The sequence below is a fragment of the Hippichthys cyanospilos genome, chromosome 4 (genome assembly GCF_059441005.1).
Source record: "Hippichthys cyanospilos isolate Australia breed blue-spotted pipefish chromosome 4, RoL_Hcya_1.0, whole genome shotgun sequence".
Taxonomy (NCBI): Eukaryota; Metazoa; Chordata; class Actinopteri; order Syngnathiformes; family Syngnathidae; genus Hippichthys; species Hippichthys cyanospilos.
The window spans coordinates 19532028-19556295 of NC_142372.1; the positions used below are offsets into that span (position 1 = coordinate 19532028).

The 24268-nt window shown below is 37.1% G+C and overlaps 3 protein-coding genes across 4 annotated transcripts; 1 reads left to right on the top strand and 2 right to left on the bottom strand.

Moving 5' to 3' along the window:
• Positions 1–444: 444 nt before the first annotated feature.
• On the bottom strand, positions 445–12292 carry nr1h3 (nuclear receptor subfamily 1, group H, member 3). The gene is made up of 11 exons (XM_088413166.1): positions 12154–12292; positions 9407–9590; positions 7765–7845; positions 6783–7019; positions 5872–6138; positions 5546–5751; positions 4857–5036; positions 4461–4560; positions 4034–4147; positions 3763–3857; positions 445–3027 (listed from the first exon to the last, which is right to left on the bottom strand). The coding sequence occupies exons 3-11, from the start codon at positions 7805–7807 to the stop codon at positions 2881–2883; spliced, it is 1389 nt and encodes a 462-aa protein (XP_088269292.1). The 5' UTR covers positions 7808–7845; positions 9407–9590; positions 12154–12292; the 3' UTR covers positions 445–2880.
• Positions 11480–19377, top strand: arl14ep (ARF like GTPase 14 effector protein). Of its 2 annotated transcripts, none has more exons than XM_088413167.1 (6): positions 11480–11598; positions 13425–13508; positions 14891–15086; positions 15168–15302; positions 16605–16645; positions 17195–19377. In XM_088413167.1, the coding sequence occupies exons 2-6, from the start codon at positions 13438–13440 to the stop codon at positions 17421–17423; spliced, it is 672 nt and encodes a 223-aa protein (XP_088269293.1). In that variant the 5' UTR covers positions 11480–11598; positions 13425–13437; the 3' UTR covers positions 17424–19377. The 2 variants fall into 2 exon arrangements, with proteins under 2 accessions (XP_088269293.1, XP_088269294.1); XM_088413168.1 differs by lacking the exon at positions 11480–11598 and adding an exon at positions 13330–13348.
• Positions 19378–21066: 1689 nt separating this feature from the next.
• fshb (follicle stimulating hormone subunit beta) lies at positions 21067–23484 on the bottom strand. The gene is made up of 3 exons (XM_088412293.1): positions 22941–23484; positions 22176–22359; positions 21067–21346 (listed from the first exon to the last, which is right to left on the bottom strand). Exons 2-3 carry the CDS (start codon positions 22332–22334, stop codon positions 21149–21151), a joined length of 357 nt encoding a protein of 118 aa, XP_088268419.1. The 5' UTR covers positions 22335–22359; positions 22941–23484; the 3' UTR covers positions 21067–21148.
• Between the last annotated feature and the right edge of the window lie 784 nt (positions 23485–24268).

Sequence of the window (24268 nt, forward strand, 5' to 3'; positions counted from 1 at the left end):
CTTTGTATACTGCTCAGCAATGTACTTGAGTAGTGATTTGAGTCCGATTTATTTGGCAAAGCAGTTGGCTGCTCTTGTCCACAAGCTTTCTCTTGTATTTTATATATGACTACGATGGGTTTGTGACAGGAACCCGTCTCTTCCACTTGGTGTCACTTCAGAATTACATACTTTTATCAAAAGGGGTCAAGAGCATGAGGTATTGTAGCCCTAGAGTTATTTACAAACAAATAAACAAGGACCCAAAGCAAAGACATGGTAGAAAAGGTAACTTACATTAATCTTTGCATCATACTGCTGGTTGCAGAAGGACCCCGAGCACCAAGTTCGCGACCTCTTGGTTAGTGGTAGACAAGGAAAAGGTTAATCAAGAACAAAACAATACTGTACACAATACTTCATCGATTTTAAATGTATGATACCAACCCAAAAATGTGATTCCAGTTTCAAGCAGATTCATAGTATAGCTTTAATTTACTTTACATACAGGACAGACGATTCTCAGGTCTTACACGTATTAAAATAATTATACATATAACTATATATGTATATACAGTAATTGTCTGTATACACTTTATAATCTTTACAACCAAACCACACCTTTTGAAGACAGGAGAACCCTAAGATTAGAGATGACATTTGCAAACAGAACAATTTGCTACACACAGTAAGTACTTTAGCCAAACAAGTGTTTGTGCGTACAATTTTGTGTTAGTACAGCACATGGATAAACTTGTAGACTACTTCAAATGACAAATACCCAAGACGTCAAAAATGTCAATTATCCACTACTTTTTAAGCAAGGACTTCATTATTTGATACAATGATTATTTTTTTTACATATTAATTTAATGTCAAATACAACCTAGGAGGCTAAATTAGCAGTGAATACTGTTACAATCAAGTGATGTGTTAGTTAAGTAGTACTGCTTTCTGTGTTCTTCTGCTTTGTTGAGATTTATAACACAAGCATTTGCTCTGCTCAGTATTGGACAGATACAGTTTAAGACTTTTACCCAAGTCAGCATGTGAAATTCATTGTTGTAATTGGTGCATTTCACAGAGCCCCCTAAATTGCAGCTGATTACCATGCCTGCTTGACAGTGACTAAAACAGACATCAGCTGTTAATATAGTTGAAACAGCTATGCTTTTTCCACTATGGTAAGCACACATCTGGAAAGAAAAAAAAAGCTATAAAGACATTTTGACAATTTGGTAAATGATTTAAAAAAAAAAAAAAAAAAAAAAATCAAAAGGCATCCATTTGGCTTATCACCAAGCCAAAGCAGGCCTGCCTGGTAAAATTGAGAAATACAGTGACTCTTTGATTGCATGTGCTCCAATATGTTTTATACTTGTGTGAAAAATATTATTTTTGTCTAACTTGAACATATTCATCCACTTTGATGTTTGAGCTATTAGAAATCGTAAGAAAATATGAGTACGGCATTTGAAAAGATAAGGAAAAGAAAAAAAAAATAACACCACTGCTGTATAAAATACAATTTGAAATGGCAGGTGGTTATTTTTTTTTTTAAGAAGTAAACAACAGTTACAGTAATGTGGACTGCCAATTGAAAACAGTGCAATGAGGTGATCTCTTGCTCAGTTTATTCAAACATGTGAAACCCACAGATTATGTAAAAATGCACAAATAATTTTTTACATTTATAGACTATTTATCTTGCCTGCACTCTAATTCTTTAATGCATAAGTTTCCACTGCATTCAAATTACTTACTGCACAATTCAGCAACTCTTAGTTGCCATTAGACATTCAATACTAGCCAAATTCCGGTTGTTGTCATCCCCTGCTATCATTTCACACGGCTAATAAAGTTGCAAGATCACGCTAGAAGGGTTCGAACAATGTTTGTACACCTGCCTTATCCTCAAGTATGTGGAATGAAGTTTTAAATCAAGTTTTAAATCAGTGGCATTCCTTTATAAGGAAATAAACAACTGTCTCATAGTTGAGGTGAAAAGTGGAAATTAAAATTTTATTCTACATATGACTTATGTTTTTACATTTATAAGCAGGTTCACATAAAAAACATTAGGCAGCAGTACCACCCGTTCAATAAATGTGAGCGCTACTTTTCCACATCATTGTTCCCTTAAACTGTATATATAGATTGCAGTTATTCAGAGTTCGTATTTAATTGTACAATCTTGTGGATACTTGCACACTCCACACATGTCTTATGAAAATAAATAATTTGTGTGCATCAGTATTGATAAAAAAGGATCCCTTTGGGCACTCGTGATCTAAAAAAGGATGCCTCTAACTTCACATTAGTTTACCTGAGCAACTACACCAACTTTGTTCGCTGTACTGTACGTCCTCAAAACGTCCGCAAACATGTTCCATGCTTGGATGCAAAACTATGGCCTAACGAACGTAAACTGCAACTGAAGGTCACGCCTAACCAAGTTTCCAATTCACCTATGTTGATACTACTGAATAAATTAACTTAAAAGTATTGTTAGAATCATGACATGACGCAATGGCAGCCATACGCCAAGCCAAGAGCATTCAGACTGTAAAAGAATAGATCCGCACTCAAACTTTAACACGTTTCATCAGAAAAATCATTCAAAAACGTCATTTCATGTTGGCAAAATCATGCCAACATCCACAAAAAGAAGGGGCGTAAGGGAATAAAAGAACCACCTTCTGAATAAAATAACTGCTTTCTGAACACAAACCATTTCAAAATTTGAGAGCAAAAAGGCATTGAGACGCTCCCACAAAAAGCCCAACAACAGCACAATGCTGGAAGTAGTCCAGGCGCAGATGAGACAGGTTGAAGACCAGGCCTGATGCCATGTCTGTCTAACGATTCAATATTCCAAGGAGTGTGATATTGGGACAGCAGTCATTCAGTGACATCCCAGATTTCAGAGAGCAGCGGGGGAAGCTTCTTGTCTTGAAGGCGAAGGGCAAAAACCTGCTCAGAGTGCACGCTGCTCAGTGTACGAAGACTCACCAGCTTCATCAGCATGCGTGGAAACATCAAGTGATCCTGAAAAAATAAATCAAAAGATACATTTTTTTTTTTAAAAGTTAAAAAAGTCGTGACAACAAATGTTATGCATAGCCAAGAAGTCAGCTATTAATTACTTACCTCACCTGAACTTTTACACATGGTCATTAACAGCATACCTCAAAAACTATCAACATTTGTGGATGAGGTGTGTCTCAGGCCAATTAACAAACCATTCCAATTTGGTGTAGCTCCAAAGTGGATACAGAATTTTCAGACGTACCAATGAGTCATTCAATTGTCAAAAACATTAAGGCACTTTACCGCAATATAAAAGGCAAGGGTGGAAAAATAACCACTTTCTACTCTTGAAATGTCACAGCAGTGTGGGTTTTTCAGCTTATTTTGTTTTTGTCTGTTGTCTTGCATCACATGCAAACCGCATTTTTTGCATGGAGTAAACACACTTTTTAGAAACCATTCACCAACTTGAAAAGTTCTCAAAATGATATTCTTGGCAAAATATAGTTTCTGCTGACAAATAATGATCAGGTGGTATTGAGTGGAAAATCGTCAAATTATGTTTTTAAAAAACATGTGGGTGTAACAACTGTTACATTATGTTGCTGTCTAAGAGGAGGTTTTATAGATGAATCCGATGCATCAAAAAGTGACCCCAGTCATGACCCAATGTGCTTGTTGTGATGACAACAACAAGGTCATGTTGACACTGGGTAACAAGAGAAGAGGTTACATAAACTAGTAAGCACTTACATTTGGTCTTTTTATTGTGATGTAAGCGCGCAGAGCGTCAACATAAGGTTGTTGCAGCCTCTCCACAAGATCATGATCTTGTACATTTGGCCGATCTAAAAAACAAACATCTCTTTCAACAGGAAACAACATATCAGCTATTCTTGCAATGATTTAAGGTTCAAAATGTCTGCCAGATAGAACACATCAACTATTAGCATTGAATTAAAAATAAATTTTGCTTTGGCACTTCCCTGGATAGTTACAATCTTCAGTCAGGATGAAATCTGACCTGCGGAAAATATGTTGATGGCAATAAGTAGAGCGTATTCAGCCTCATCCAGCTGTAGGTCATTCATTCCTTTTGAAAATTCAAAGATGGGATTAATGAACTCAAACTGAAGACCTGGTGAGAACAGAGAGATATAAAGTAAAGAATTGAAGTAAGATTTCTGTTAAACTTTTTAACAGTTGCTTGTAAATAATCTTACACATGCATGTTAATATTTCTGTAGGAAAGTAACTTTCTAACTGAAAAGACGGTCTACTCATTTTGGATACTTTGCATTTAAGAGAGTAACAACCTAATTTACACAAGAATCAAATGCTATTTGAACTCTTCTTACATTTCGAACTGTATATGAGGGGTGAAAAAATTCCTAAGACAAGTAATAGAAAATCACATTGTCCATAGTCCACCACCAGCCATTAAAACGTACCTGCTTTTGCAAAATCTTCCTTGTTATAGCTAAAATCCTTCAGAAATGTAATGCTGTCGATGGCAGGGTTGTATCGACGTGAAGTCTCCAGGAGCATAATCTGATGAATACAAAACGTATTGTACTTTCATTTTGTAGATGAAACAAACACACAAAGTTGAGACATTTGTGAAAAACAATTTTGCAGCAACATTAAGATTGACAACTTTCCTATAAAAGGCTACAGATGTTATAAATTGTAATGTTTCTTTGTAACCCCTTATTTATGTTTGCCAAAGAAGCAAATGATTGTAATTTGGCATGAGACAAAAAAGATGATTAAAATGCTGCCTTGTAGCCAGAACAAAAGACACAATTCATATCGACAACAACATTTAAAAGAAAAACATGACGAACCTCTATGGTTGACGTCTTCAATAGAGCAATCTGGTCTTCTCTTGTTAGCTCTAAAAATCCGGGAAGCTGCTTGGCAAAATCCACGATCTCCTGTACTGACATAATCGCCAGCTCAGTGAAGTGGGCGAAACGTTGCTGACGCACTTCTCGATTTTGTAGATCCTGATTCTGCGGCCATGGCTGGTTTTTTTTCAAAACACACAAACACAGTCACCATGCTTAGTCATGTGCACACACATCACGCTTATACAGTGGATCCCTTATTCTAGTAGTTCGGGATCTATGGATGCTGTGACGACCTAATTAGTTTCCAGTTTCAGTGCTTTGAGCTACGCCACTACAGTGCAGTCTCAGCAAGACCTATGTCACAAATATATTGTAATACAGTCATCTGAAGCTATGTTAAGTATGTCGCAGAATTATTACCGCAAGCATGCAGAAATAATGCATTCTTTTGCAAGTCCCGTTTCCATGAATTTCCATGAGCAGGGATTTTCCACAGCCGATCTGCAACTTGTTACATCAACGCAAACAATTGTCGCACAAGTATCAACTATTGGTTTGCTCGAGTTTCCACCATAGATTACAAGTAGAAACGTGTACAGTGAGATTTAAGTGAAGCTTAAGGACACAGAGGACTTTAAAAAAAAAGTTACTTTACTTTTGTAAATGTTGAGATCTCAACTTACTGTCACTTTTGGTCGATCAAGAAAGGATCTTTTGTTGCATTGTTTCTGCATGGCCACCAGCTTCTCAATCATTTCCTGCTGTTGTGGATCCAGTGACGCTACTTCCTGTAAAGGAGTGGGCGTGACAACTGTGGATGAGCGGGCCGTTTCCTCATCCTGCTGCTTCTTCATCTTCTTCAGACGGATTTGCTCTTCAGAAAGCACACCTATGTAACAAAAGGGACAGAGTTCGCAACTAACGCACAGTAAATAAATTGATTAATGCTAGAGTGCTATTATACACAATGAAGTAAAATTTCAGATTGCTTTGGAATGCAAAAACTCACACTGCTCTAGCATGCCTGCCTCACGACACTTGCGTAGGCGGCATTGCTGACACTTGCGTCGCATGTACATATCCATTTCACATCGTCCGTTGTTCTTGCAGGAGTATTGAGCACTTTTAATGACACTGCGTCGAAAAAAGCCCTTGCAGCCCTCACAGCTTAGTACATTGTAGTGGAATCCAGAAGCCTTGTCGCCGCATACGCTGCACACCTCATTTCCTAGCATCTTCGGGGCAGGACCCTTCTTTCGCTTCACTGGCTGACCATCTATACAATATGTACATAAAAATATATGTAAAGAACTAAACTGTCATTTTAACTAACACAGCATCTAATTTGGGTGAAATTCAGCTGAAATTGAAAATGGACATATGGTAGAGTCAATAGTGTCTACATGGGCCAGATTAAAGTGGGTGTGAATGTGAAGGTTTGTCATTCAAAACCTGAATGCGTATTAGTATTTTCCTGAGTTGAGTGGACGCGAAGCACCATGAAGCGAGCGCACATTTGAATGAGACACAATTATACATCACTCAAAAATCCGTCTGCCTTTTTTTGGTTTTGCACCCAATCTGCCCAATGCGTATATGTCACATTTAAAACAGGTCATAACCTTATTTTAATATGTTATGTGTAAAACAGTGGTGATGGGGGTGTATAATATAAGAGCACCTTTAAAGAATCCCTATGGAACAAAGATAGGTCTTCTATTAATAAAGCAGAATGAATTCTACAGTGAGATGCAACTCCATTCCCATCTTACATTACTAATAACTGTGAGCTACTCCAGTTTAAAGTATACGATATAGTCTTTGAATTGATATCAATAGAAAATAATAAAACTTGACTGAACATCGACTAAACGAATAAAACCCATATAATGGAACGATTTGTCAAGAGTCATCTTTCACCTGTGCCAGTGGATGCGTCGCCCACATCGGGCTTGGTGTCACTCAGCTCAACCGGCAAAGGGCTGCTCATCCCAGTGGAAGCAGGCCCATTATGGGATGGGGCGGGGATATCATCTGACTGGGGGAGGCCACCAAGAGATAGCAAGCCTTCATGCTTCATTGTGGTGCTGCCATTGCTCTCCTCCACCATGCAATCAAGTTGCAGCTCTACAGCCCCGTCAAAACCTTTACTCTCATCTGAAGTAAAAACAAAAGTCTCAGTAAAAAACACGGAACTCGCTCTCTGACAAGGATGCCTACTTGCATTCATTTTACATTGTCTTTTAACCAACGCAACTGCGATTGTCACATGACCAAACACAGAAAAGAGGTGAGCCGTGATAGTTGTCACTTTACCACTGGTTAATCTTAATGTCATAACAGCAAGTGGCAAAATGGTCAACTCCTGAGATGGATAAAAATGAGTGCAAATATTTTGAAGCTTAATTCATTTTCCACAAAAACATTTATCACAATGCTGTATTAGAACTAATAGGAGTGCATGGAACATATTACAATAATCTAAATTTTTGGGTTAACTTCACTTTAATCAAATTCTTTCTTGAGATAGCTGGGATTAAGAAGAAAATGACATTAGTTCCTTGAAAGAGATGTGATACTATTGGTCAGTCCACACACACCAGATATTTTTTTGATATTCTATTGTATTTTTTTGTGTGTGTGTGTTTGTTTTTCCAAATTTTTGCCCAGTCTAAAGTGTTGAAAATAGCTTGTTCTCTTTGAAAACACAGTTAATGACTAAATAAACATAGTGAAAGTGGTCTTCTGAAAAGTGATTATTTTGGAGGTACAAAAACTTTGCCTGATGCCAGCAATAGGTAGTGTATAATGCAGTTGAATTATGTTTATTAATCTTCATAAAAGATCATTATGTTATTTTTAATCTTCGACAAATTAACGTCAAACATCTTACAGTACTTACCATGACCAACATCTGGGATATCAGTCACAGGCAGCGTTGACATCTTCTGTACAGCTGGTTGTCATAACGAAATCTATGTGCCTATGTGAAAACAAACATAGAAAAAGGGTGCACAATCAAGACTGACTGATGAGCTGAATGATGCCATGAATTATCATATTAAAAGATTTTGTCAATGATATGAAATTTCTTCAGTTTAAAAATTCTAATAGTGTTGTTAAGTTGTGTCGACCAACACTGGGTGACTTCCAGAATGAAACAAGATACTTTATTATTGACATTCCTTTTAAATATTATGTATTTCCTTTTATATATTATAGGACTCCAGGCTGATTTTAAATTATAGTATTTAGATCTTACAATTTGATACAGTGAAAGTAACTTTTTCATTTACTTGGACACATGATGTACCCAATGATCTGTGTTATCAAGTTGTTGGCAATAATGCACAAAATAAGTAAGTCAATTGATATTGACATACATAAAAAGAAAGGAAACAAACATAAGGTCAATTGAATCATCTTAAATCTCTTCATTGCAATATTCCTAGCCCCTCAGTCCTCAAAACACTGAAAGTAACTGAAGTTATTTTGCTACAACAAAAATACATTTTGAAAAAATATATATCAATAATCTACACATCTGAGCAGTCTATGGGTTCATGGTACTGGTGGTTGGGGACCACAGCCTTGGACCACAACCCAAATTGAAATACTCTTTGACCACAATCACAAAAAAAAAGGCATGTAGAAAAGCAGAAATGAAAGTTTGTCATGTGTCACAAATAGAAGCATTCAGCAAACCATCAGTAGACCCAGACATGATCTTTGCCTATCTCAACCAAGCGTAAAAGAAAAATGGTTAAATGTATTAAAAAAAATTGTGTTTCCTGGTAAATATTGCAGAAGAAACAAAGTATAAACTGTAGCTAACTCAGGTAGAAAACGAGATGGGAAAGCCCCATGAGAGCTTATATTATTTTCATTTCTGTCACTAATAATGATTACACTAACAAATCTCAAAATATTACAATATTAATGAAGTAGAATTAACAGCACAATAGGGAGCATTTAGAAAATATTAGTTGAAGGAATTAAAAACTTTTGATGAATGAAAATCTATATATAAAAGTGATCCCCACTCATTCATGGGCCTATCGTCTCCAATGTCAAAAAATAATTAGCCAAAAACAATAACAGTCTAAAATTACTACTGCAGGATTTCTCTTAAAAGACTTTACAAAGGTCCAAGACAAAAAACATTGAAGCACTAGACAAACTAGACAAACTTATAAAACTGTAAGACAAACTAGACAAACTTATAAAACTGTAGGTCATGTTTGAATTTGGGACAGGTCATTTCCGGGAGTAAAAACCTGACTTTGTTTTATTGTTTTTATATTTTTAAATTACATCCGCATTAATCGTGGCAATGCATTTGATGAGCAACACCAGCAGGCAATACTTCCAACTAACGATATACACTGCGCTGTGAAAGTCTCTGTTTATAAGGCTTTCAAGTGTTACCATTTGGACTAAACCGCTACACTATCAAGTCAAGACCTTGGCGAAACAACAAACGGCATGTGCATTATTTCATTTTGACAAATTGAGACACCTTTAACTGCCACAATGACTCTTACCTCTGATGCTGATGTCTTATTTACCGCCTCATGCACGCAAGTCCATTATGGTCTCAGTCTGTCGATATCATTGTGCCAGCGGAGGACTTGCTTGACTGATGACGCTTGAATCTGTGACTTAATAGGCCCAAGTTTGCTGACTTGATAAGAGAAGGGGAGAGGATGAGTTCCTTCCTACAAAGCTCTGTGGGAGACAAGAGGGAAAACAGGGTAAAAGAAGGGGGAGGGAACACAAGAGGTCACTATTGGTCACGCAAAAGGCTCTTCAATCCAAGCAGTGCTCCAGTCCTTTCCTGAATATATACCTTATTTTACAAAGACATACAACGTAGCAAACAACAAATGATGTGTGAACCCTCTCATCTCCAAATGTATTCCACCAATGCATCAAAACAAAGCTCACATGGCTGAAACCTGGTTTACTCATAAAATATCCGAAAATGGTAACTCTAATTACAGACCTCATTTGGATGTGATATATTTTAAAATGTATTAGTTTGCAAGCTAACCAACACAATAGGTTTATTGAGAAAAAAATAATAGTTTTAACTTATAAAACGTTTCTACTGCCTGTGACCTGATGTCATCCCCACCCTGATTTTCTGTTCAAGTCCAATGTCCGCTACAGCTTATCGGTCAGTCACCTTTTGTTTTCATAGAGTGCTGGGGATTAAAACATGGAAAACAAAAGAATTAGACAAAAGGCTGCATCAAATTTTGCAAAAAATAAATATTGCTCATTGTGAACTCGTTACTATCTGCTGGAGTGCTAGTCACTACAGCTATTAATAATTGAGTGTGTTTCAAACATTGGAGCAATTTTCGCAAATACAAGCATATACAAGCATTCATCAGAAGTTGGGTGCTAATTTGTTATGTAATTTAAGTAATTCCTTGTATCAACTGGAAATATTTGGAATCAACAGTTAAAATGCAGTAATATCAGCAATTTCTAAGATTATTCAAAGAATTATCGACATTGTTTGAACCCCAAAATAAACCATGTCAAAATATCAGAGCTATTTCCAACTGGTTGTTGTTTCAACTAGCTAATGTTTGCAAAAACACCATAGGCATTCAGTCCTTCAGAATTGCTAACTACAGCAGCTTTAAAATAACATACTTTTGAATCTCAAAAGTTAAAAGCCTGAAATATCGGTGAAATCAAAGTTTGACACCATAAGGGCCCAACACCAATTGGAAAGCAAACTGTCATAATCATGAAGAAATAGTCCATGAAGACCTAATTTTAGTTGTCATCAATGCTTTGCATGCATGCATTTGTCACTTTGCAACATTTTTTAGTTCTGAAATCTGGAAAAAAAAATAAAAACAAATGACATCAACCAGCAACAAAGATCAACCATTGTTATTATAATCCATCCATTTTCTATAGCCACTTATTGTCCAGTTTGATTCGAATTTCATGCATAGTCCAGAACTGCCAATGATTTTTTTTTATTTTTGTATGGTTTCATGTGTCACACCCTTCGTCGAAGCAAAAATGGACAATCATACTCAGCAACATCTTGGTGTGAAAAGAGAAAGTCAGGACTTTCACAAGGTAGGGTTATCTACAAAAAAAAATCCAAGTTCCCACAAGCATGCCTAGAAGAAGAAGTACATCATTACACACACCCTTCCACACACTCCTAAATGTTTTTTCACTTCTCTGACCAGGAGCCATGGCTTGAGTAACAAACAAAATAATTTCAAACATTGTTGGTTGATGACTCAGTATCTAAATGAATAAATATAGCAGTTTTAGGGAATCGTGACATTATGCCTCTTGATGACAAACTATTACAGCACACACATGGGTACAGTAAAGAATTTGGGACAATTAGAAGGACTGGAACCTGGCCGACAAACGAACGTTTTGATTTGTCGTAATAGTTTGCAGGAATTAATGCCTTATTCAGTTTTTTTTTTCCAAATTCCACAGAATCTGGTGTTTTGTTGTTGCCAAAATCTATCAACATATTACATTTCATTTTTGCGTGAGAAATAATAAGTTTTAGCAATAAAATAGTCGAGAAAATCTTTGCAGGGACTGGGAGATCCAGTATTGTGTACTTGCTGCCGAATCGTTCAACTCAGCAGGTGCATTTTTTAAAGGACCAAACGCATTCGAACTTTCAAACCAAAGCATTGTCGTTATAGCTGGACTGCTACCGGATTATAATGTAATTGTAAGTTCGACTTGTTTTAACAGATATAATGTAGCCTTTTATCCCTGCTTTGGTCGGAACATTGGCGTCATTTCGCAATAGCGCATAGGTAACCGTGCTGACTGACCGTATAGGCCTTGGTAAACATCAATAAGACTTCTAGTCAATTTTACGTATCGTTGGTGTTAGACAGTTCTCTAACTTGATTGTAGAACGTGTACATCTCAGTAGAACCACTTGTTGACAACTTTAACGAAGTTAGCTAGAAGTTAAGCATCATAACAAACAAATAAAACACAGCTAGGCGTTAGCTTTAAATTAGAGCTAATGGTTGCTGGCACATACAATGTTTGTCAAAGTAAACGCTCACGCGAATTTTGACAATGGTGCGAAATTGCTCATCATTGTGTCTGATTAGGATACAACGCGAGCGAGACTAGTTTGATGGGTAATCTGAACAAAGCCAGTATCTATCTGTACGACCCCAATTCGAAAATAACTCTCTTGTAACATCTTTAACTTGGCCAATACAGTGCGACATAGGTCGACGATTAGAGCGGAGATTTTTAAACTTGCCTGATAATTTGCGAGTCTGTTGCCTTTTTTTCTGAGGTTACACCGGGCGTTTGTGTCTACTGACAGCAGTTTTGACAACCCTCGCTAAGTAGTTAGCATGCTAGCTTACGTCGTACTTGCATCACATGATGCAAAGGCCCCGATTCGACACAGGAAGTACTGAAGACCATTCATATAAATGCATAGAACAAACAGCGCAGCGCTTGGCTGCATATTACTCAAAAGCTGTTCGTATGAAAATAAAAAATAAAATAGTTGTAATCTGACAACATATACTTATCGTGGAAATTGTAATACAAATACTGTAGTTCAATTCAACCACATAGATGAACTTCACACTGAGAAATAAATACAAATTTTGAATCTAACGTAAACCTTGCTCTAAAACGAAAATCCGCTGCCTTGACGAGTTATCATTTTAGGAAATTAGAATATCACATAAACAATCAAATTCGCTGTTCATTTGCAAATAACATTGTTTTTGTTTTGTTTTTACTTGACCGCAGTAAATTTCGCCGCAAGATGCCTGAAGTCGCTGCATAGGACTTTTTTTGCGGACAAACTATAGAACAGTACCTAACATACAGTAATTCATTTAATTATTTGTTTATGTTCACTGTCCTTTGTTATGGATTTTTCTAAAAATGAACGCAAACCAGCAGATAAACATTCTTAAAAGAAAAAGCAATACTTTGCTGTTGTTGTTGTTGTTTGCATGCTTGTAGGTTTGACTTAAAAATCACAGCTATCAAAATTTTCCTCTCAGTCTAGGGATGGCTACAGAGTGACAAAGCGTGGTGGCCCACACTAAGTGTGGGATAATGTGCACGTATATGAGTGGTTCTCAAAGCCTTAGTGTCATTTGTTGTTATTTTGTAGTTTGTTTTGGACCCTTCGTTGGCGGGTAAGGATAATTGATCTATTATACATACTTTGAGAAATGGACTATGAAACAGAAAATATTTTAAAAGCTTGTACAACATATTCATACGTTCACCAAATTCAAAAGTGCATTTCGCTGTGGTTAAAAACACGGTTCTCTGTGCGCCTCCACTTTCTAGTTTCACTGTTGAAAAATAGTGGCCCCCACTAGAGGCCACTGTTGCATAGGTGGCAAACGCTTCTTCGCAGGTGGAAAGCGGAAAAAGCCAACGTTGATTCATAGCTACGACTTCCGGAAACTCCATAAACACAAGTCTGCACATTGCACACGTATTTAGGGTGATTCCTGTGCACAGGCACAAAATACAGTCTCCTATACATCGTTTTAGGAACAACAAGACCATGCCAGTGACTTGTGCTTCATTGGGATGCAACAATAAGTTTGTGAAGGGGTCCGACATACGATTTTATCGGTAAGTTTTAACGAAACAACAACAAACGCACATGCTCTTTTTCTTTAGTGTGAATGCAATATAAAAACAAATACAGTGTCTGTCCAGTGTCTTCACATACTCACTATAGTCATACTTGTTTTGCCTAAGACGATACAGCTTACTCAGCCACACAGAACCTACATAGGTACATGTCATAACAACACCGTTCCATCATCACCTTATTATCACGACTACGGCACACACATGCATACGCACGCATAATACATGCAGCAGTACGTGTATGTGTGTGTTACTATAGATAACACTGAATACTACTGTATGTCTTGTTGGAGTTTGGTGATCATTTTCACTTCTCTTGAACTTTTTTGTACAAGTATAGTGGTCTATGATATATTTTCCCCGTGAAATTTCTTGGTGGAGTTGGATTTAATTTCATTGGAGTTTTAATTTTCCAAGTATCCTTGACGTATGAACAAGTAATATATGCCATAAGTTTTCTGATTCGAAAAAAAGAAGCAGCATTAAAAGCTTTAAAACAAATTCATGATGGCTCACTAAGATAAATCACTGCTTTATCAGTACAATAATGACTTGTGAAGTTGTGAAATTAAATTGTTAGACAACTGTTTCGTTTATACAGTCACCAAATAATCATATTTTCCCAAGATGACAGCTCTGCACATCTTGGTCTTGTGTTAATCAATTTTATTATGTGGAAGATACTTAATGACTTGGAATGTGTTTCAGTCCACAGCTGTGCATTTTCCACAGTTAATAGCTTGACCTTTTAACATGTATTAGTGCATGTGGAGCTTTATTTGTTTTCACACTTTTGACTGTTGTTTTGCAAATACAGTATATGTTTTGCATGAGAATGACCTTCCATTAAATGTCAGGCAAGCCCCATGCCTGTCCATCTTTAAAACTCACCTGGTCACATTTCTACTCTTTGGCAAATGACTCAATATGAGACTTGGCATGGTTGTATTGCACAATGTTTTGTTTTGTTTTTACTTTATATTAACTGTAATTTTTTCTTTTTTGTTTGTTGGTTTAATTTGTGTTAGCTTACTGTTTTTACAGTCTGTTATCGCATGACCTATTACACCACACGCACCACCCTTTATGTTGGGCACTATATGCTACAGCAAATAAATCAGGTTGATTTGAGAATTAAGTGAAATAGTTTTGAATTAAATTGGATTGATTGCACAATCCCAAGATGATGAAAAAACAGCTTTTCATTTCTTGAAAAAGAGTATTACTTAAAGATTTTGATTGAATATATTGAACATAAAAACACAGTTTTTATATACAGTGCGATCCTCACTTTAGATGTCTGTATGATCACAATCTCTGGTGTAATATTAAAATGACATAATAAATGTCCTTCTTTTCAGGTTCCCGCTGAGCAAACCTTCACTTTCCGCCAGATGGGTTCAGAGTCTGGGGTTGAGAAACTTCATCCCAACTGCCAACACCTGCCTGTGTTCAGAGCATTTTTCACCTGACTGCTTCAGGGATTACAATGGGAAACAGTTTCTGAGGGAGGATGCTGTGCCATCCTTGTTCCCTCACGGGCAAGACTCTTCAAAGGTTTTAGTCCAATGTTCTAACTCTAACAAGTTGTTTTTGCCATTACAGAGAAATAAACAACCCCTTTAAAATGTTTGATAGATTGAACTACGAAAACGAGCAGCGATGCCACTACCTAAAGATACCAGCGTCACAAATAACATGGGACCACAGGCAGAGAGGGACAAAATAAGAGAAATTGCCAATCTACGAAGAGAAAAAAGAGGCGGCGGAAGAGTAAGTATTTTGTTGGCTGATGCCTTCTTGTTTACTGTAATGGTGAGTTCCCTATCTGCTGGATTGTTGCCAGGGTCAGGATCAGAAATGTATCCTCTACAGACCCAGGCCTATAGCCAGAGTAGAGGATGGATTTTGAATCCACCCGGAACTCTTATGCTGCTGTCAATCCCCCCAAATAATAATAATAAATTTCTTGTCCAAAAGTCTTCGCTTGACATCAAGTCATCCTATTGAAATGTTGAAAACCTTTTTTTTTTTTTTTTTTTTTTTTGATAATGTAATTTTCTACTGTTTTTCGATTAGTACATGTGTAAATTAATCCAAAGCGTCTGTCTTGCTCAATAAATAATGTTCACAGTCTGTAATAATAAATTCTACGAATATCAGTATGTAGTATTTGCTGCCCGGGCAAAATTTAAATCTGCTATGTATTTTTTTTTTTTTTAAACAACTTTGGTGCATTTTCATTTATTACAATGCACTCCTTGGTGCAGCAGGAAGCTTTTGTAGAGGTTGGCTCACTTAAGCCTCCCCAGAAAATAAAGCCATTGTCACGTCGTGGCATGGCGGCGTGAGGCGGTGGAGGGAAAAGGACTCAAAAACGCAGGAGGACGGAGAGGGTGTGCTCAAACAAAAATGCTCTTTTAATAATAAAACAAGGCAGGAAAAGCAGTAGAGATTAACTGGACAAAGTAGCAAAATAAATGTGGAACGGAATATAACTCACGAGACTTAATTCGGATGACGGGGAAGAATGGAGGGTAGGAGTAGGAGGGGAAAAACACAGCGGCACAGGGAACACGAATTGAAGATATCGGTGGGATGAGAGGAGCAATAATCCGACGAAGGCAACAGCGGGACGGTGGTTTAAATACATGAAAACTAATTACAGAAAACACACTACAGCTGGACGGGGATGAGAGGCAGGGGAACCGGATTGGCTAACACGTGAGGAGCGGGGACACACGGACAACAGGTGGACGAGATAAAACTTACGAGATTGAGAAAAAGGCAGACGCAGGGAAACCAACACGAATTAGTCAGACCAAATGAACCAAAAACTACCTTAAACTAAATCCAAAAACCCGAAAAACCCAGACAGAACGTGACAGCCATGTTGTTGTGATTTATGAGCAGGAATGTTTGTGGCCAAATTCTCAAGTCTCATTCAAAACAACATTTTGTTGTTGTTGTTTTTATTGACATAAACTTGTTAGACTGTGTGTTGTGTCAAGCTCATCTGCTAGGGCCAAATGCCTGGCCTTTCTTGCATTTATATAATGATGCTTCTTCTACCAGGGTGGACGAGGTGGCCGAGGTGCAAAACATCTATCTGACAGGTGAGTCCCCTTAGATGTAAAGTGCATAATATTACTATTGCCCATACAGTTTTTTTTTTTTATGTGTTTCATTGTTTGTTTGTTTTAAACAAAATTACATTGAAAATTTAAATGTTGAGCAGAAGTCTTCTGTGATGCAATTTTTTTTCTCCCCACTGAAAGTAATTAAAATAAAACTAGTCTGGCCCATTGTTAAACCATCATAAAACAAGCGTTAACATTGTGTAACATTTCAAGTAACGTGTTAACCATTCCGTAACGGTCATGAAAATAAGTATAATAATCGTAAATAACTGTGAATGATTTCCTGTTTTCACATTAAAGGTAAACAATGATGCCATCGGCAATATCATGTTTTTTAAAATTGTATGCATCCTTTACTGCTCCCATAGCAAATGCTCATTACGTAGCTAAAGAAACAATAAAATGGAGCGCAGTGAGCGTAATCCTAATTAAAACAGTAGCATTTCAATTCAAAGTAGCAATGAATCAAGCATATCACAGTCCATTCCAGTTAGTATTGTGTCTTCTTCTGTTTTTCTCACACAGGCAGCTCTTTGGAGGCAAAAGCAGAGTTTACGACAGCAGGGGCCGACTGTTGTCCAATGGCAAAGACATGTGCGACTGTTTGGATGTGGACTGCATGGGTTGCTTTTATCCCTGCTCCGACTGTAGCTCACGCAAGTGTGGATTCGAGTGCCGCTGTGACAGGAAGTGGCTTTACGAGCAGATGGAGGTGGAGGGTGGAGAGATCATCCGAAACAAGTTTGCTTTTTAATATACCAAGATAAACTGTACAGGATATACACTAATTGGCCACAATCTAATGAGATCCAACGGAGCTTCATGAAGTATTATACATGTATTAAAGTCACCGTTTTTAAAACAATTTTCTAAGACCTGGAATGGACTTTGCAGTGCATTGCTGTCAGATTCTGTCATGTCATGACTCACACACGCACACCTTTCTTTCACAATTTCCATATCAATATTATCAGCAACCTCTAAGAGGTTAAACCTCTCTTTGATTAGCAGGTAGTTGGAAGTTTGCCTGTGAGCTAATCGCTCCCCTTAGTGACAATGCCAATGCGCATTGTCACAATGGTGAGTGGTTAGATTCCCACTGTCCATAGTGGGGTTTTGCAACAAGACAAGGCATGTGATGTGTCTTTCTTCCCTCTGCTGCATGTACAACCACAATGCAAGTGTGCATGCAGCCACGAGGCTTACACAATTCACAATTGATTGGCTCTGGCTTGGCACCAATCCGTAATTGGTAATCAATCAAATAGGGCCGTGGGTAGGACGATACAGGTGAGAGCTCCCAGTGCAGACTAGAGAGATTTGCTCACCTGATTCAGTGCCAACATCGGAGAGTTTTAAATTGATCGCTCATTGGCTGTCAGTTTAAAAAAAAAAAAAAAAACTGATGCAGATGAACACCGAAATGCAGAATATCATCCCTGACAGTCAGCTCGCCCATTGTCAATCAATCTATCATTATACAAAAGTAGTGCTTGCTTTTGATCTCATTAGATAGTGTGCAGTGTACTTAACATTGTTGTGTTTAAGTGATTCTGAAAGGCTACTTCAAAGGATGGTTGGAAACAAAATTTGTTCATTCAACTATCAAGTTGAGGGTATGACGGATTTTTTAAAATGTTCATAAAAGTTGACAACATGATTGCTCATGACAGAAGAGTGTTCAGTATAATGGGCCTCATTGACTAACCTTGCATACAAACAATTTGGCACCACATGAGATTCGTCAGTCGCTTTGTCCTGCGAGCAAATTTAGACTTGCCTCAGACCATGCATATACACAAATGTTGGACCATTTTCTAAAAAATAAGTCATAAGCCATCTTTTTTCCAAGATATGCAATATATTGATCAATAAAAGCACTAAAAATTTGAATTCTGTAAAGTAATAACAAAAATGGAAAATGTACTACCTGTTGAATAATGATCTAAATAAACATGAAAAGTATAGTCACTCTTACCCTGGTTTAGTTCAAATGCTTATGTGCTCCTTTACAGTATCTTGAGTGTATCCGCATCATCTGTCTGTTGGCGGGTATCACGCAAAAAGACCGCATATGCTTGACCCGGAAATCCATCGAGTCGCTCCCATGACTTCGGAGTAGTATCCATCTGTCAGTCTGTCAACTTCTGATAGCCTCATATTATTTTTATATTTTTATTTTTTCTACATGTGTTTTATGTAAAGCGTTCTTTAAGTCTGGGATTAATTAAAAGGACTGACATTATTATCATATCTTGTCTGGTTTTGTGTTTCAACAAGCTTTCTGATCATACAATTTTTTTTCATCCCAAAATTTTGAAAGGATAAAAGATTGAAGACAGGAGTGAGACAGTTATGTCTCGCAGCTATTTTTGGTTTATGTTCCATTGGCCGATACCAAACATTTGCCTTTTGGTCGGCAAATGGGAATCAGACGGTTGATGCAAATTGGTGTGACACTGTCATTTAGGATTTATTCTGATTCATCAACAAACATACTGTTGTGCCAACTGTTGGGCTGGTAAATCACATTGTAATCACATTGTAAATCCGACTGTGATTTTTGCATATGTGCTCAATGCTCTGAATGTGTTTTTTTAATTTTTTGCTGAGCAGTTGTGTGAATTATTGTCTATCAGCAATTATTGAAATTTGTGGAGATGTTTGTTGTTGTTGTTGTTGCAGGCTAATAAAGGGACATAAAGCAACTTTTTTAATCAAACAATAATATGATGACTTATTAATTTTATGAATATTATTATAGTTGTAGTCAGCGATCAATAATGATTCTTAAATGGTGACTTGTTGCTGTTGGTAGTGACTTGGTGTGACTGTAATCATTTGGTATAAATGAGTTGCAAAGATGAGTGCAGCCAATCAGAATGCAAGCACCTTTATGAGGAAACACTCCAAAATAAAAGCTTGCTGAGGCTACTGCTTTGCCCTTATGTAATATTTGGTATATTTATTTTGGATTTGATGAAGCGTGTTGACTGCGTGTTAGGTTATATCGTTGTTATAGCAGTGTAAATCAAATAAATAAACATAGGAATAAAAAAAAAAAGTGGGGGGGGGGCATCCTCGGATACTTTTTTAAGTACCCGCATTAATCAGGATTCATTTCACCCCATGTTGGCGAAATCTTCCCATAGATGCAACTTGAATGATCGCTTGACATTGATTAACTTCTCTTCTGACAGCAATTGTTCAACGTCAGTTGATCCTGCAGCATTCATGAGAATGCTCAAATTTTTTTCACTGAGCAATCCACAAACCATGTGCTGCCCGATCTATGGTGATTGTTACGTATGGGTCATGGAAACCTCCCACTCTTGAACGCAAACGAACTGTCCTTCAAAAACCATTTAGGAAAGTCTGCTCGCACCGATTCTCAGTCTATCAATTCAACATGAGGAATTCAGTCCCAATACATTATGACACTGACGGCAATGTGAAACCACTTATTCCAAGCTTTAATGCTCTACCTGTGCGCAAATACATTGCTAAACAGTTTTTAGTAAATGAGGCCCAGTATGGGAATTTTAATTTAAGGTTTCCACTTCCTTTTCTATTTAGCCAGTCACAATGTGGTTTTGTAGGATTCAGAAGCAATTTCCGGCAAGTAGTTTTTTTTTTTTTTTTTTTTTTAAATCAACAAAAACAAAACAGAATTTGAGCGCTAACATCCTAAACAGTCATGTCTAGGAATGTGCTTGTTTTAATCTGACAATAATCTTACAGAAGGATTTCAAGTTGTATACTAGACAAAATAAAGGGGTTCTTGACAAATTCTGACATGCCTTCCTTAAAAGCAAATACTGAGATCTGCGCGCTTTGTAACAAAGCCTGTTTTGTTATATGAAAACCTTGATTGTTGTACCATTTCATGTTAATAAACTTTATTTCTACTTTTTTAATTGGTTGGAAGTTCCACTGCCAGTTCTCTTTAGGTGTTAACGTGTTTTCTCAAACTTAAATTGATGAGGATTCTTTTTTTCCAAGTCCAATCTACATCCAAGCATCCTTGGCTTCCTTGAAAGGCATCATACAGTATATATATATATATATATATATATATATATATATATATATATATATATATATATATATATATATATATATATATATATATATATATATATATATATATATATAGTTAATAATATTGACGATAATGATCAGAGCTGAGTGAAATATTTCGAATGTTCATCTTTTAGTCGTTAGTGACCTTGACTTGAACACCTGCTTTTCTCAGTGCTTCGCCTGGATATAATAATCGTCTTTCACAGTGGATGAATGTGCATTTTAAAGTGGCATCAGTTTTTGATCATTGAGGCTTAAAATACTGTTTTTTGATCAACAATTACAAGATACTGACATTGAGCATTTACACAATACAGCAATCAAGAAATAGTTTTATTTTGGTGGCGTTTGAAAGCAGAAACTCACGCTGTTTTCATGGTTAAGATTAAATTGGCTTTAAAAACAGCTAGGCATGATCCTAGGAACACGTCCACAGTCTGTGTAGTCTTCATCACATGAAGTACACTGACAGCTTTTGGCTACAGGGTAGGAAACAGCCACTGAACAACCTCTGATGTGTTTCACTTCATAGGTCCAGTTTCCATTACAGATGGTCTGTTTGGCCCGGTGCACAGGTGACAGGTAGACTGGACTCTGCAAACATAACAGTGGCCAGGACTTTGTGATACAGTAAACCCCATACAAGACATGATATAAAGTTGAAATTACTGTAGAAGAAAGATAAATAATTCAACTGTCCGCCAATCCATTTCCTCTACCGCTTATCTACATCAGGACTCGTGGGGGAGCTGGAGCCTAAACCAACTAACTGGGCAAGCATTGGATGTAAATAATTAGACTGTAAAGTAAGCTGTAAATGTTAAATATGAATTGTAAACTGTATCTCTCATCTGAATCACTTGAACTACACAAAGGTTCTTATCAAGCATTGTCTTTAAATTGACAGTAATACATAAAAGATCCAATGGGCTGTAACACATTAAGACAGTCCATCTCAATTGTATTTGGTACAGTAAAGAAAGAACATGGAAAATTTTGACTCCAAACTTTTGACTAGTACTGTAGCTCACCTCTAATGGCCTGAGGAAATAAAAAAAAAAAAAATTGAATAAACACAATAAACTATTTAAGTAGATGGATAGCAATGTTGGCTCTTTCAAGGAAAGAGAAATGCACAGAGCACAAGTTCACACAAGCACAATGTGTCTGTTAGAATGGTGACCCTAAATAGCAGTGGCTACTTACTTTCTGGCAGCAGACTCCAAATTTGAAAATAATAATTGAGCAGTGAGCTCATACAAATATCATGTCCGGTACAGAGGCTTTTGCAAGGGTGCCTTCTAACCACCGGGCAATTGTTATGTTAAAAATCATTAAAAGGTCTGTAGTTAAGCGGCAATGCTCCAAAATGAACACTCGAGCTCAAGCTTAACAGTCAAGAACATTCAGAATTTTGCAGTACCTCATGGTAGCAATGTCCTTCACATATGGTAGTGTCGACGCATTCCATTTTGCCACAGCTCTCCACACGGATGCTCACGTTTCGCGGGGAGCAGCCCAAACTGCAACTCTTACTCGCACTTGCCAGCGCCAGTACTGTTGCCATGACAACTAGCTGCATCCTTTAATGAGTGCAGCACGGGCGTCTGCCACAAGAAGGGATTAGGCATAACATTAAATCGTGTCAGAGAATCCCGAGTACTGGCAAATGCATTGAAACAATGGAAACATATCGTATGGTTCTGTAAATACCTAGTCACATGATGTTGTCACTTTTGAAATCATTAAGCCAAAAAAAAAAAATAACAGTCCAAAAAAAAAAAATAACAGTGAATTGCATGGTCTTATTCACTGTAAATACAAAATCCCCTCGTTGATGGTTTCCTGACTTGTGAGCTCAACCACAATTCATGGGCGCAAATTGACTCACTACTGGTCCTTAGTTTCATAATTAACAAACAATAGATCTGAGATGATTTGAAGAAAACACGGCAGGCATGTAAAGAAGAAACGTTGACCCAATTTAAACTCAAACAAATTTTAAATGGCTGGATGCATAAAGTATTACAAACTCAAGATGTCCAAAAGCACAGTCAAATATTAGTGTTGTTAAAAAAAAAAAAAAGGACAATATCCATGTAGTATTAAGAGACTAGTTATCGCTCAATAAAATGTTTATGTGATAAATAAATTTCACCATTAGTTTCACATTTCCCCAAAGTCATACCTGTTTGAAGTAGCTTTTATTGCTTTGGATGTCCTGCTGATCTCAACAAAACACCTATGGTCCTTTGCCTCTCCCCACACACTTAAATAAGGCTGCTCCTGCATTAAATTCAGTTAATCTTGTCAGCTTTAGCTCTTTGTTGTTTTTCCACTTGTTTAGTCCAAGCATTGACACAGTAAATCCTCCTCTTTTTCCCTCACCGGATCAGGTAAGGCCTGTCCTCCCACGTGTACGTAGGAGGAATGGATCATATCTCTTAGAAGGTTTGGGCTAACCGCAGAAAAATAAACTGTCATATATTTCCATAGAAGACGGAAAAGCCTAAGGGACCCGCCATTGTTTTGGTAACGTCATCAATTTCGCAGGTGTAACGGCCACTAACTCCCTCATCCATTAGCCATCTTTCCTCATCTGAAATCAAACTTTAAATAAACACACTTTTCCACTACAAGTTGCTACAGGCTTCAGTTTTCATATTTTATTTTACAACAATGGGTTTTGGTGGATTTTGATTGGTAAACTTGGTTGCCTCATCGTGGTTCTGAGTTTCTGGATGCTCATATTCTTTCTGTGCTCGTGTGGGCGTTCCTTGTGCCAATACATGCATGTTATCCTAATTCAATAATCAGAATTGCCTATAAATGTAAACAGGTGTCTATTTGTGTCCTCTGATTGGTGGGGCATAGGTCACTCAAAAGATAGGTTTCAGCCCAATCAAAACCCACATGAGAATAAGTGTTAAAGAACATAGTTGTGTTTGGCTAGGTTTGTTTCTTTTCAGGGAGAAGTTAAGAAGCTTATGGTCATTTGTAGGGAGTAACATGGTTCTTTTTAAACACTTTGATTAAAGAGACAGACTTTAATAAAGCCATTTTAACTGCCCCAAAACCCTTTTCACATCTCATGTGAGAACACTGCCTATAAAAATAGTTAAAACATATATTTGAGAAATTAAAGCCCAACTTTAAATGAACCACTTACAGTCAGTCAAAAATGAAAACAAAAATGGCATCTTCAGTTATCTTTTTGCCACATGAGGATCGTGCAGTCAGCTGTCCCATTCAATTACGAACTATGTCACCTAATTTAAAATATACAGTACCTGGATACTTGAAAAATAACAACCATATAAAATCATGACAGTACCCTTCAAAACACCTTAAAAGCACAAAACATTCCTGAAAATGCAGGGCTGTAAGCTTGTAAACTGGATCATAAAGCCAACTCCACATCCAAAATTGACTGAGAAAATACCAAGATATGCAAAGCTTCATTCTTAGCAAAAGGTTATCCTACTTTAAACAATCAATATCAAAATTCATCAATAT

What these genes read in the sequence shown, in the direction of transcription:
- fshb (XM_088412293.1), bottom strand. Translation starts at nt 22,334, where the DNA reads ATGCAGCTAGTTGTCATGGCAACAGTACTGGCGCTGGCAAGTGCGAGT. An exon ending in AAGGACATTGCTACCATGAG is followed by an intron (nt 21,347 to 22,175) that starts GTACTGCAAAAT and finishes TTATGTTTGCAG; the next exon opens with AGTCCAGTCTACCTGTCACC.
- arl14ep (XM_088413167.1), top strand. Translation starts at nt 13,438, where the DNA reads ATGCCAGTGACTTGTGCTTCATTGGGATGCAACAATAAGTTTGTGAAG. An exon ending in AAAAAAGAGGCGGCGGAAGA is followed by an intron (nt 15,303 to 16,604) that starts GTAAGTATTTTG and finishes TTCTTCTACCAG; the next exon opens with GGTGGACGAGGTGGCCGAGG. An exon ending in GCAAAACATCTATCTGACAG is followed by an intron (nt 16,646 to 17,194) that starts GTGAGTCCCCTT and finishes TTTCTCACACAG; the next exon opens with GCAGCTCTTTGGAGGCAAAA.
- nr1h3 (XM_088413166.1), bottom strand. Translation starts at nt 7,807, where the DNA reads ATGTCAACGCTGCCTGTGACTGATATCCCAGATGTTGGTCATG. An exon ending in TATCCCAGATGTTGGTCATG is followed by an intron (nt 7,020 to 7,764) that starts GTAAGTACTGTA and finishes TTTTTACTTCAG; the next exon opens with ATGAGAGTAAAGGTTTTGAC. An exon ending in GGCAGGCATGCTAGAGCAGT is followed by an intron (nt 5,752 to 5,871) that starts GTGAGTTTTTGC and finishes TTTGTTACATAG; the next exon opens with GTGTGCTTTCTGAAGAGCAA.